General features: G+C 49.7%; 1 protein-coding gene across 6 annotated transcripts in view; it reads right to left on the bottom strand.

Moving 5' to 3' along the window:
* The window catches only part of LOC147090581 (uncharacterized), a 142026-nt gene extending 129968 nt beyond the window's left edge, over positions 1–12058 (bottom strand). For 3 of the 6 annotated variants that reach the window (XM_085977340.1, XM_085977345.1, XM_085977344.1), the window contains exons 1-3: positions 11855–12056; positions 8926–9012; positions 2631–2693 (exon numbers count right to left, since the gene is read on the bottom strand). In XM_085977340.1, coding sequence (XP_085833466.1) covers positions 2631–2693; positions 8926–9012; positions 11855–11857 — 153 coding nt within the window. In that variant the 5' untranslated portion in view covers positions 11858–12056. Of the gene's footprint in view, positions 1–2630; positions 2694–8925; positions 9013–11854 lie in introns of all 6 variants that reach the window. The other 3 variants (XM_085977342.1, XM_085977341.1, XM_085977343.1) reach the window with 3 other exon arrangements.
* Between the last annotated feature and the right edge of the window lie 1652 nt (positions 12059–13710).

Genomic DNA, 13710 nt, shown 5'->3' with positions numbered 1-13710 from the left:
CCTCTGGAATTCAGCTCTTTTGTCCATGTATGGACCAAGGCTGTAATGAGGTCTGGAGCCGAGTGATCCTGGCGGAACCCAAACTGAGCATCGGTGAGCAGGTTATTAGTGAGTAAGTGCCGCTTGATAGCACTGTCGATGACACCTTCCATCACTTTGCTGATGATTGAGAGTAGGCTGATGGGGCGGTAATTGGCCGGATCGGATTTGTCCTGCTTTTTGTGGACAGGACATACCTGGGCAGTTTTCCACATTGTCGGATAGATGCCAGTGTTGTAGCTGTACTGGAACAGCTTGGCTAGAGGCGCGGCTAGTTCTGGAGCACAAGTCTTCAGCACGACAGCCAGGATGTTGTCAGGGCCCATAGACTTTGCTGTATCCAGTTCACTCAGACGTTTCTTGATATCATGTGGAGTGAATCAAATTGGCTGAAGACTGGATTCTGTGATGGTGGGGATCTCAGGAGGAAGCCGATATGGACCATCCAGTTTGCACTTCTGGCTGAAGATGGTTGCAAACGCTTCAGCCTTGTCTTTTGCACTCACGTGCTGGGTTCCATCATCATTGAGGATGGGGATATTCATTGAGCCTCCTCCTCCTCCCGTTAGTTGTTTAATTGTCCACCACCATTCACGACTGGATGCGGCAGAACTGCAGAGCTTTGATTTGATCCGTTGATTGTGGGATCGCTTAGCCCTGTCTATAGTATGCTGCTTCCGGTTTTTAGCATGCATGTAGTCCTGTGTTGCAGCTTCCCCAGGTTGGCACCTCATTTTTAGGTACGTCTGGTGCTGCTCCTGGCATGCTCTTCTACACTCCTTATTGAACCAGGGTTGGTTCCCTGGCTTGATGGTAATGGTAGAGTGAGGGATATGCCGGGCCATGAGGTCACAGATTGTGGTGGAATACAATTCTGCTGCTGCTAATGGCCCACAGCGCCTCATGGATGCCCAGTTTTGAGCTGCTAGATCTGTTCTGAATCTATCCCATTTAGCACGGTGGTAGTGTCACACAACACGATGGAGGGTGTCCTCAGTGTGAAGACGGGATTTCGTCTCCACAAGGACTATGCGGTGATCACTGCTACCAATGCTGTCATGGACAGATGCACCTGCGACAGGTAGATTGGTGAGGAGGTGGTCAAGTAGGTTTTTCCCTCGTGTTGGTTCTCTCACCAACTGCCACAGTCTGGCAGCTATGTCCTTCAGGACCCGGCCAGCTCGGTCAGTAGTGGTGTTACCGAGCCACTCTTGGTGATGGACATTGAAGTATCCTCAGTGCTCTTCCAAGTGTGTTCAACATGGAGGAGTACTGATTCATCAGCTGAGGGAGGGCGGTAGGTGGTAATCAGTAGAAGGTTTCCTTGTCCATGCTTGACCTGAAGCCATGAGACTGCATGGGGTCTGGAGTCAATGTTGAGGATGCCCTCCTGACTGTATATCACTGTGCCGCCACCTCTGGTGGGTCTGTCCTGCCCGTGAAGGGATCTGGGACATTGGCTGAAAGGTATGATTCTGTGAGTATGACTATGTCAGGCTGTTGCTTGACGAGTCTGTGGGACAGCTCTCCCCATTTTGGCACAGTTCCCCAGATGTTAGTGAGGAGGACTTTGCAGGGTGGACTGGGCTGGGTGTGCCAATAGGGAATTCAGGAGAAACTTCTTTACTCAGAGTGGGGAGAATGTGGAACTTGCTACCACAGGGAGTAGTTGAGGCGACCAGCATAGATGCATTTAAGGGGAAGCTTAAGGGAGAAAGAAATATGTTGATGGGGTTAGAAGTAGGGTAGGAGGAGGCTCGTGTGGAGCATGGATCTGTTCGGCCAAATGCTGTCATATTCGACCCTGAAATGAGCTTCCGACCACATATCCGCGGCATAACTAAGACCGCATATTTCCACCTCCGTAACATCGCCCCTTTCCGCCCTTGCCTCAGCTCATCCGCTGCCAAAACCCTCATCCTCGCCTTTGTTACCTCTAGACTTGACTATTCCAACGCACTCCTGGCCGGTCTCCCACATTCCACCCTACGTAAACTTGAGGCCATCCAAAACTCGGCTGCCCGTGTCCTAACCCGCACCGAGTCCCATTCGCCCAGCAGCCCTGTGCTCGCTGACCTACATTGGCTCCCGGTTAAGCAGCGCCTCGATTTCAAAATTCTCATCCTTGTTTTCAAATCCCTCCATGGCCCTCGCCCCCTCCCTATCTCTGTAATCTCCTCCAGCCGCACAACCACCCGAGATATCTGCGCTCCTCAAATTCTGCCCTCTTGAGCATCCCTGATTATAATCACTCCACCATTGGTGGCCGTGCCTTCTGTTGCCTGGGCCCTAAGCTCTGGAATTCCCTCCTTAAACCTCTCCGCCTCTCTACCTCTCTCTCCTCCTTTAAGACGCTCCTTAAAACCGACCTCTTTGACCAAGCTTTTGGTCACCTGCCCTAATTTCTCCTTATGTGGATCGGTGTCAAATTTTTTATCTTACAATACTCCTGTGAAGCGCCTTGGGACGTTTTACTACATTAAAGGCGCTATATAAATACAAGTTGTTGTTTCTGTGCTGTAAATGCTATGTAACTATGCAAATAAAAGGACTGTTTAAGAAGGGAGCCATGAGCTTGATGAGCAACCTACCTCTTCCATTTTCTTCGACATACTGCTTTTAAAAGGATTACATTGCAAGGCATCAATACGAGGCTGAAATGAAACAGAACTCAGGTAACTAAAGGACATAGAACACATTGCTCACCCCCTCCTATTCCCATGTTCTCCGAAAGGTGCTGACTCTTTCTAGGATACATTTGCGACTCTTGCAACCTCCAGTGCCTTGCCTGAAAGGCTGTTATTCACACGCAGGCCTAAGCAGTGTACGGCGGCAAGCTATCCATTTCAGGTAGGCATGGCAGACCCTGTCCTAGCCTGATGTCCGTGTGCTCTCACACACCTTCCAACAAGGGGGGGTCAGTGCAAAGCCATCAGGAATGGGATTACCCCCACCCTACCCCCCCCGGCTAAATTCTCCGTCACCTAACCCGGAGGCACGACCACCCAGCGTGACATCCGTATCGCAGCTCCGGCAGACAGGCGCAACCGCACATGGGGCCTTCTGGTCTGCGCACTACATCACTTTCATAGAAACATAGAAAAATAGGAGCATGAGTCGGCCATTCGAGCCTGCTCCACCATTCAATATGATCATGGCTGATCCTCTATCTCAATACCATATTCCCGGTCTCTCCCCATACCCCTTGATGTCTTTTGTGTCTAGAAATCTATCTATCTCCTTCTTAAATATATTCAGTGACTTGGCCTCCACAGCCTTCTGTGGTAGAGAATTCCACAGGTTCACCACCCTCTGAGTGAAGACATTTCTCCTCATCTCAGTCCTAAATGTCCTACCCCGTATCCTGAGACTGTGACCCCCCGTTCTAGAACCCCCCAGCCAGGGGAAACATCCTCCCTGCATCCAGTCTGTCTAGCCCTGTCAGAATTTTATAAGTTTCAATGAGATCCCGTCTCATTCTTCTAAACTCTAGTGAATACAGGCCTAGTCGACCCAATCTCTCCTCATACGACAGTCCTGCCATCCCAGGAATCAGTCTGGTGAACCTTCGCTGCACTCCCTCTATGGCAAGTATATCCTTTCTTAGGTAAGGAGACCAAAACTGCACACAGTACTCCAGGTGTGGTCTCACCAAGGCCCTGTACAACTGTAGTAAGACATCCTTGCTCCTGTACTCAAATCCTCTTGCAATGAAGGCCAACATACCATTTGCCTTCCTAACTGCTTGCTGCACCTGCATGTTTGCTTTCAGTGACTGGTGTACGAGGACACCCAGGTGTCAGCAGTATCAGAGGCGGAGTCACTGCAGCGACTCCCGCACAGCCAAAATTTTCCAAACTCATCTCCGACACGCAGCATTGGTGCTGCGCGACTGTGCTGACTGTACAAAGGTTAACGAACGCCCATTGGGTTGAAGTCATAAGCTTGAAGAACAAATGAACTAGGAGCAGGAGTCGGCCATAGGGCCCCTCGAGCCTGCTCCGCCATTCAGTAAGATCAGGGCTGATCTTCGACCTCAACTCCACTTTCCTGCACTTTCCCCATATCCCTGGATTCCCCTAGAGTCCAAAAATCTATCGATCTCAGCCTTGAATATACTCTTCAGCATCCACAGCCCCTTGTTCCAAAGATTCACCACCCTCTGAGTGAAGACATTTCTCCTCATCTCAGTCTTAAATGGCCGATCCCTTATCCTGAGCCTGTGACCCCTGGTTCCAGACTCTCCAGCCAGGGGGAAACAGCCTCTCAGCATCTACCCTGTCAATCCCCCCTCAGAATCTTGTATGTTTCAGTGAGATCACCTCTCATTCTTCTAAACTCCAGAGAGTATAGGCCCAATCTACTCAATCTCTCCTCATAGGACAGCCCTCTCATCCCAGGAATCAATCTGGTGAAACAACAGAAAATGCTGGAAGCACTCAGCTGGCCAGGCAGCATCCGTGGGGACAGAAACAGAGCTAATGTTTCAGGTCTTCATCAGAACTGGAAAAGGGGAGGGAGGAACTGAAGGAACAGTCTGTGCTGGGGTAGGAGGCAGGAGAGATTAAATGTTGCTAATGGGGATGGCAGAATCAAATATAGAAGATAGGAGCAGGAGTAGGCCATTCAGCCCCTCGAGCCTCCTCCGCCATTCAATGAGATCATGGCTGATCATCCAAATTCAGTACCCGGTCCCTGCTTTCTCCCCATATCCCTTGAGCCTTAAGAAATACATCCAACTCCTTCTTGAATATGTTTAATGAATTGGCCTCTACTGCCTTGTGTGGTAGAGAATTCCACAGGTTCACCACTCTCTGGGTGAAGAAATTCCTCCTCATTTCTGTCCTAAATGGCTTACCCCTTATCCTTAGACTGTGACCCCTGGTTCTGGACTCCCCGACCATCGGGAACATCCTTCCTGCATCTAGTCTGTCTAGTCCTGTTAGAATTTTATAAGTTTCAATGGGCAGCACGGTGACATAGTGGTTAGCACTGTTGCCTCACAGCGCCAGAGACCCGGGTTCGAATCCGGCCTCGGGCGACCGTCTGTGTGGAGTTTGCACATTCTCCCCGTGTTTGCGTGGGTTTTCTCCGGGTGCTCCGGTTTCCTCCCACAGTCCAAAGATGTGCGGGTTAGGTTGATTGGCTATGATAAATTGACCCTTAGTGTTAGGGGGATTAAATACGTGGGGTTACAGGGATCGGGTGGGATATGTGTTGGTGTAGGGGTTATGGGGATAGGGTGGGATGTGTGTTGGTGTAGGGGTTACGGGGATCGGGTGGGATGTGTGTCGGTGCAGGCTCGATGGGCCGAAATGGCCTCTATCTGCACTGTGGGGTTTCTGTGATTCTGTGAGCCTGAAAACAGCCTGAAAATGGGGGCAGGGGTTATAGTCTGAAATTGTTGAACTCAATGTTGAGTCCAGAAGGCTGTAAAGTGCCTAATCGAAAGATGAGGTGCTGTTCCTCGAGCTTACGTTGAGTTTCATTGGAACAGTGTAATAGGCCGAGGACGGAGAGGTCAGAGTGGGAGTGGGGCGGAGAATTAAAGTGACAGGCGACCGGAAGCTCGGGGTCAGCCTTACGGACTGAACGGAGGTGTTCCGCAAAGCGGTCACCCAATCTGCGTTTGGTCTCCCCAATGTAGAGGAGACCGCATCGTGAGTGTACTAAATTGCAAGAAGTACAAGTAAATCGCTGTTCCACCTGGAAGGGGTGTTTGGGGCCCTGGACAGTGGGAAGGGAGGAGGTAAAAGGGCAGGTGTTGCATGAAATGAAAACAGAAAATGCTGGAGAAACTCAGCAGGTCAGGCAGCATCTGTGAAGAGAGAAACAGAGTTAAGGTTTCAGGTCGATGACCGTTCGTCAGAACTGGAAAAAAAGCAGGAAATGGAGCAGATTTTTAAGGTGTTGCATGAACCTTTGTGCCACTCGAGGCCCTCAAGCGAGCTACACAGATAGTGGCGCTCCCTCAAGTAAAGGGAGCAAGACCCATTCCAACCAATACATCCTGTGTTTTAAATGTTAGGTGTCAGAGTGGAGATTTACAACAACAACTTGTATTTATATAGCATCTTTAGCGTAGTAGTAAAACGTCCCAAGGCGCTTCACAGGAGCATTGCAAGACAAAAAATTCGACACAGAGCCATATAAGGAAATACTAAGGCAGGTGACCAAAAGCTTGGTCAAAGGCGTAGGTTTTAAGGAGCGTCTTAAAGGAGGAGAGGTAGAGAGGTTTAGGCAGGGAATTCCAGTGTTTAGGGCCCAGGCAACAGAAGGCACGGCCACCAATGGTGGAGCGATTATAATCGGGGATGCTCAAGAGGGCAGAATTAGAGGAGCGCAGATATCTCGGGGGGTAGTGGGGCTGGAGGAGGTTACAGAGATAGGGAGGGGCGAGGCCACGGAGGGATTTGAAATCAAGGATGAGAATTTTGAAATCCAGGCGCTGCTTAACCGGTATTTAGGTGCAAAGTTTGTCGGCTTTAGGATGCAGAGCTCTCGTGACAATTCCCCATCCCCGCCCCCACCCACCCACCCCGAGGAGTTCTCAATCTCAGCCAAGTGAGGACTGATCCATTTACTAGCATTTATATCTCATGAACATAAGATGGTCCCTAATAAATCCAGTGGGGAATTCGGGAGAAACTTCTTTACCCAGAGAGTGGTGAGAATGTGGAACTCGCTGCCACAGGGAGTGGTTGAGGCGAATAGCAGAGATACATTTAAGCCGAGGCTGGATAAACACACGAGGGAGAAGGGAATAGAGGATTATGCTGATAGGGTGAGGGTGAGATGAAGTAAGGTGGGAGGAACATAAGAAACAGGAGCGGGAGTCGGCCAATCGGCCCCTCGAGCCTGCTCCGCCATTCAATAAGATCATGGCTGATCCAATCTTGGCCTCAACTCCACTTTCCCGCTCTCTCCCCACACCCCTCGACTCCCCTGTAGTTCAAATGTCCGTCAATCTCCGCCTTGAATATATTCACTGACTCCGCCTCCACAGCTCTCTGGGGTAGAGAATTCCAAAGAGTCACGATCCTCTGAGAGAAGAAATTCCTCCTCATCTCCGTCTTAAATGGGCGACCCCTTATCCTGAAACTATGCCCCCTAGTTCTAGATTCCCCCACGAGGGGAAACATCCTCTCAGCATCTACCCTGTCAAGCCCCCTCAGAATCGTATATGTTTCAATAAGATCACCTCTCATTCTTCTAAACTCCAATGAGTATAGGCCCAACCTGCTCAACCTTTCTTCATACGTCAACCCCTTCATCCCAGGAATCAACCTAGTGAACCTTCTCTGCACTGCCTCCAATGCAAGTTTATCCCTCCTTAAATATGGAGACCACAACTGTACGCAGTACTCCGGGTGTGGGCTCACCAACACCCTGTAAAGTTGCATCAAAACTTCCCTACTTTTATACTCCATCCCCCTTACAATAAAGGCCAACATTCCGTTAGCCTTCCTAATTACTTGCTGTACTCGAATGCTAACTTTTTGTGTTTCATGTACGAGGACCCCCAGATCCCTCTGTACCGCAGCATTCTGTAGTCTCTCTCCATTTAAATAATAATTTGCTTTTTCATTCTTCCTCCCAAAGTGGATAACCTCACATTTCCCCACATTATACTCCATCTGCCAAATGTTTGCCCACTCACTTAACCTCTCTATATCCCTTTGCAGACTCGCGAGGAGCAGAAATGTGGTACAGACCAGTTGGGCCGAATGGCCTGGTACCATGTGGTAAATTCTACGCAAGTTAGCAATAAAAAGGATACGGCCATCACGTGCGACAGTGATCGTGGTGACAATATATAGTAATGATTTAGACAAGGGAGCTAGATGTAATATCTCCAAATTTGCAGATGACACAAAGCTGGGTGGGCGTGTGTGCTGTGAGGAGGATGCCGAGAAACTCCAGGATGACTTGGACAGGTTGGGTGATTGGGCAGAAGCATGGCAGATGCAATATAATGTGGATAAATGCGAGGTTATCCACTTTGGTGTCAAAAACAGGAAGGCAGATTATTATCTGAATGGCAATAGATTGGGAGAAGGGGAAGTGCAACGAGACCTGGGTGTCCTTGTGCACCAGTCGCTGAAGGTAAGCATGCAGGTGCAGCAGGCGGTTAAGAAGGCAAATGGTATGCTGGCCTTCATAGCGAGAGGGTTTGAGTACAGGAACAAGAATGTCTTGCTACAGTTGTACAGGGCCTTGGTGAGACCACACCTTGAGTATTGTGTGCAGTTTTGGTCGCCTTATCTGAGGAAGGATATTCTTGCCACGGAAGGAGTTCAGCGAAGATTCACCAGGCTGATACTTGGGATGGCAGGAATGACGTATGAGGAGAGATTGGGTCAATTGGGCTTGTACTCGCTGGAGTTTAGAAGAATGAGAGGGGATCTCATTGAAACTTATAAAATTCTGGCAGGACTGGACAGACTAGATGCAGGGAGGATGTTCCCGATGGTCGGGGAATCCAGAACCAGGGGTCACAGTCTAAGGATAAGGGGTAGGCCTTTTAGGACAGAAATTAGGAGGAATTTCTTCACCCAGAGAGTGGTGAACCTGTGAAATTCTCTACCACAGAAGGCAGTAGAGGCCAATTCATTAAATATATTCAAGAAGGAGTTGGATGTATTTCTTAAGGCTAAAGGGATCAAGGGGTATGGGGAGAAGGCAGGGACAGGGTACTGAATTTGGATGATCAGCCATGATCGCATTGAATGGCGGAGCAGGCTCGAGGGGCCGAATGGCCTACTCCTGCTCCTATCTTCTATGTTTCTATCGTGTGCGACGGTGATTGTGGTGACAAGGATGCTGCGCAATGCAGAGTGGCACAATTGGCACCCGGACGAGCCCCAAAACCTGCATTCACTTCACCTGTGCTTTAGGCACCTCCTCCAGTTGTGCCGCTTGCTCCAGTGCGCTCACGGAGACTCTGCTGCGAAGACTCTGCCTCCTGCTGGCCTACACAGAAATTCAGACAATTTACTTTCAAAGGCAGCAATTCAATAGCGGGGTTCTGAAGTGAAACTCAAATTCGGCTTATGATCAAATTATAGAAGAAGGTGGCCATTCGGCCCATCGAGCCTACTCTTTCGAAGAGTAATCCAGTTAGTCCCACTCCCCCGTTCTTTCCCCATATCCCTGCAATTTTTTCCCTTCGAGTATTTATCCAATTCCCTTTTGAAGGCCACTATTGAATCGGTATCCACCACCCTATCAGGCAGCACGTTCCAAATCCTAACCACTCACTGTGTCAGCTGTGGCTCAGTGGGTAGCACACTCGCCTCCGAGTCAGAAGGTTGTGGGTTCAAGTCCCACTCCAGGCTGACGCTCCCAGTGCCAGTACTGAGGGAGCGCCGCACTGTCGGAGGTGCCGTCTTTCGGATGAGGCGTTAAACCGAGACCCCGTCTGCTCTCTCTCAGGTGGATGTAAAAGATCCCACGCCACTATTTCGAAGAAGAACAGCGGAGTTCGTCCTGGGCCAATATTTATCCCTCAACCAACATCACTAAAAACAGATTATCTGGTCATTGTCACATTGCTGTTTGTGGGAGCTTGCTGTGCGCAAATTGGCTGCCGCGTTTCCTACATTACAACAGTGACTCCACTTCAAAAAGTACTTCATTGGCTGTAAAGCGCTTTGAGATGTCCGGTGGTCGTGAAAGGCGTTATAGAAATGCAAGTCTTTCTTTTTCCTTTTCGTTGCAAGACTGTGTTGACTTGTTTTAAAACGGTTACCTATAGGACAACGAACAATCGTGTACGTCAGATGGCCAAGTGGGTTCGGTGTAAGAGTGATGCAGGTGTGCGTAAACAATAAGCTACAACCTGGTGAACAAGCAGGAGCCAGCTGCTCAGTACATTTTAAAAAAATATATATATTCGTTCCTGGGATGTGGGCGTCGCTGGCAAGGCCAGCATTTATCGCCCATCCCTAATTGCCCTCGAGAAGGTGGTGGTGAGCCGCCTTCTTGACCCGCTGCAGTCCGTGTGGTGAAGGCGCTCCCACAGTGCTGTTAGGGAGGGAGTTCCAGGATTTTGACGATGAAGGAATGGCCAATATATTTCCAAGTCAGGATGGTGTGTGACTTGGAGGGGGTACGTGGAGGGGATGGTGTTCCCATGCACCTGCTGCCCTTGTCCTTGTAGGTGGTAGAGGTCATAAGAAATAGGAGCAGGAGTCGGCGATTCGGCCCTTCGAGCCTGCTCCGCCATTCAATAAGATCATGGCTGATCTTCTACCTCATTGCCACTTTCCTGCACTATCCCCATATCCAAAAATCTAATCGATCTCTGTCTTGAATATACTGAGCCTCCACAGCCCTCTGGGGTAGAGAATTCCAAAGATTCACCACCCTCTGAGTGAAGAAATTCCTCCTCATCTCAGTCCGAAATGGCTGACCCCTTATTCTGAGACTGTGACCCCTGGTTCTAGACTCCCCAGCCAGGGGAAAAGATCCTCCCTGCATCTACCCTGTCAAGCCCTGTAAGAATTTTGTACGTTTCAATGAGATCATCGCTCATTCTTCTAAACACTAGAAAATATAGACCTAGTCTCTCCTCATAGGACAATCCCCAATCCCAGGAATCAGTCTGGTGAACCTTCACTGCACTTCCTCTATGGCAAGTATATCCTTCCTTTGGTAAGGAGACCAAAACTGTACACAGTACGCCAGGTGTGGTCGCACCAGGACCCTGTATAATTGCAGCCGTGGGTTTGGGAGCTGCTGTCGAAGAAGCCTTGGCGAGTTGCTGCAGTGCATCTTGTAGATGGTGCACACTGCAGCCACGATACGCCGGTGGTGGAGGGAGTGAATGTTTAAGGTGGTGGATGGGGTGCCAATGAAGGTTCCCTGTAATTTTTTTTGGATGCGCAGCCCATTCAAACCTCCGTGCATTGCCGTTTTTTCCAATTGGATAGCCAGCAAGCAGCCTGCCTGGAACCTCCAGAGCGCTGCGTGGCCACACACCTTGACGGGAACATTGGTGCCAATCAAGCGGATTGCCTTGTCCTGGATGGTGTTGAGCTTCTTGAGTGTTGTTGGAAACTTGGAGCTGCACTCATCCAGGCAAGTGGAGAGTTTTCTCCGAGCTTTTATAAATATTCATCCTGCAACACCACAACCAGGGCGATAATTGATTCAACATAGCTGCATCCCAGTACAAATAGAGATTGGTTTTTGGGGAAGAATTCACTCTCTGTTGCGCCAGTGTACACAGAGCAGTGGATAGAATGGCCTGGATTTTGCGGTAGTAATGACGGAGAAACCATCAGCGTTCACCATCATTACTCCTGTGAAAGTGACAGCAATTTCTGGTTTTTAACAACATATTGACTGCTGTAAAGCGCTTTGGGACGTCCCGAGAAATAGGAAAGACTCGCATTTCTACAGCGCCTTTCACAACCTCGGGACGTCCCAAAGCGCTTTACAGCCAATGAAGTACTTTTTGAAGTGTAGTCACTGTTGCAATGTAGGAAACGCGGCAGCCAATTTGCGCACAGCAAGCTCCCACAAACAGCAATGTGTTAATAACCAGATAATTTTTTTTAATGATGGTTGAGAGATAAATATTGGCCATGGAGAACTCCCTAGTGAAAGTCACTATATAAATGTAAGTTCTTTATCTTATTATTATTTTTTATATGTAGGAAAGTTTTTTTTAAAGCCGAGGACCAAGTAATGCAGACAAGCCATTCTCCCCAGTCCCCCCCTCACTCTCCAGTCCCCCCCTCACTCTCCAGTCCTCCACTCTCCAGAGCTCCACTCACTCTCCAGTCACACTCACTCTCCACTCACTCACCATCTCCCTCCAGCAGCCGCTGAGCTTCACACATGCCGTCCTGAAGCGGCCCGGGTCAGAGGTCAGGCTCCAAACCCGCCCTTTGCACCCGGCCGGGGGGGAGGGGGTGCTTTGGCCTCGCCATCTTTGTCGGGGGCGGTGCTATCATTCTGAGCGAGCGACGCCATCTTTGTAGGGGGCGGCGCTATTTTTCTTAGCGAGCGACGCCATCTTTGTAGGGGGCGACGCTATCTTTGTTAGCGTGCGACGCCATCTTTGTAGGGGGAGCCGCCATCTTCGTTGTGGGCAAATGATTCGTCTCACCAATTGAGCTGCTTGCTTTTTGGACGTTTCGACGGTAAGGTTTGTTTTTAAGTTTGTCTGGGTGTTTTTCTTTGTTGTTGTTGTTATAGATTGCAATATATATATATATTTTTTAATATAACGTGGCGCCCTCTGCGGTTTGGAGGCTCAAAATGTCCTTTACCTTTTTTAGTTCTTTCGGCGTGCCCTCCCCTTTTTAAAGGGAGACGATTAATAATCACAAGATCAAAAACAAATTTGTAAAGTTAAATAATGAGGCTGCTGGTTTTGCCCGTGGCGCACGGCCACAGCCCCCCACCCACGATGCCCACCGGTCTCAAGGAGGGTGTGCCAACGGGCACCGCATGCTCCTTCCCCGGCGCCAACCTTTCGTGCGTCAAGTGTCCGCAACCAATGTTCCCGTTAAGCCGCGCAGCCGTCATCTGCGAGGCCCCGCGCGCCTGCTCGCCGGCTTTTATAACATGGATACCGCGCGGGTGCACAAACTTGAATGGGTCGTGCGTTGGGGGGAGGCAGTGCACCTTACAACAACTTGTATTTCTACGGCACCTTTAGCGGAGTAAAAACGTCCCAAGGCGCTTCACAGGAGCGATTATCAAGCCAAGTTTGGCACCGAGCCAGGAAGGAGATATTAGGGCAGGTGGCCAAAAGCTTGGTCAAAGAGCTCGGTTTTAAGAAGCGACTTAACAGAGGGCGGGGAGGTTTAGGGAGGGAATTCCAGAGCTTAGGGGCCAGGCAGCTGAAGGTATGGCCGCCAATGGATTAAAATCGGGGAGGCCAGAGTTAGAGGAGCGCAGAGATCTCGTGGGGGGGGGTTGTGGGGCGGGAGGAGATCACAGAGATAGGGAGGGGCGAGGCCATGGAGGGATTTGAAAACAAGGATGAGAATTTTGAAATCGAGGCGTTGCTGGACTGGGAGCCAATGTAGGTCAGCGATGGATGATCGGGACTTGGTGCGAGTTAGGACTCGGGCAGCCGATATTTGGATGACCTCAAGTTTATGTAGGGTGGAATGTGGGAGGCCAGCCAGGAGTGCGTTGGAATAGTCAGGTCTAGAGGTAACAAAGGCAGGGATGAAGGGGGCATTGTCCGCCATGGTTTTAAACCGCATGCGCACAAACCATGGTAGATGCGGATACTTGATACCTGATGCACAAATGGAAAATTAAAAACTCTCCGGTATGCGCTTGCGGTCACCCATAACAGACCATATAACGACTCAATGCCTGATTCACAAATTCGAATGGGCATCACACCGATACACTCTGCTACTACTGACGCCATTATCTGGCTTAAATGTAAAATTATAGTTGTAGCTCTACATCAGCCATATGAAATAATAAATAATAATAGTGCCACCCTGGCGCAGACAAGACCGCTGATAGGCGGGCAGCCAGTGCGACTCCCCACCACAGGCCGCGTCCAATCTGGACAAAAGGTCCTTGCACCCAGCAGGGACTGAGTGATGTTCATTTTTCATGAATCGCCACTGTTTCTGGGGCTGATTTACCACTTTGGAGGTCATGCTCTATTCTTACACTTACTTGGACACT

The sequence above is a fragment of the Somniosus microcephalus genome, unplaced genomic scaffold (assembly GCF_052327205.1).
Source record: "Somniosus microcephalus isolate GS21.2 unplaced genomic scaffold, FLI_Smic_1.0 unresolved_chr4, whole genome shotgun sequence".
NCBI classification, from domain to species: domain Eukaryota; kingdom Metazoa; phylum Chordata; class Chondrichthyes; order Squaliformes; family Somniosidae; genus Somniosus; species Somniosus microcephalus.
Note: the sequence above shows the minus strand (reverse complement) of the source record. Positions and strands in the feature narration are given on the sequence as shown.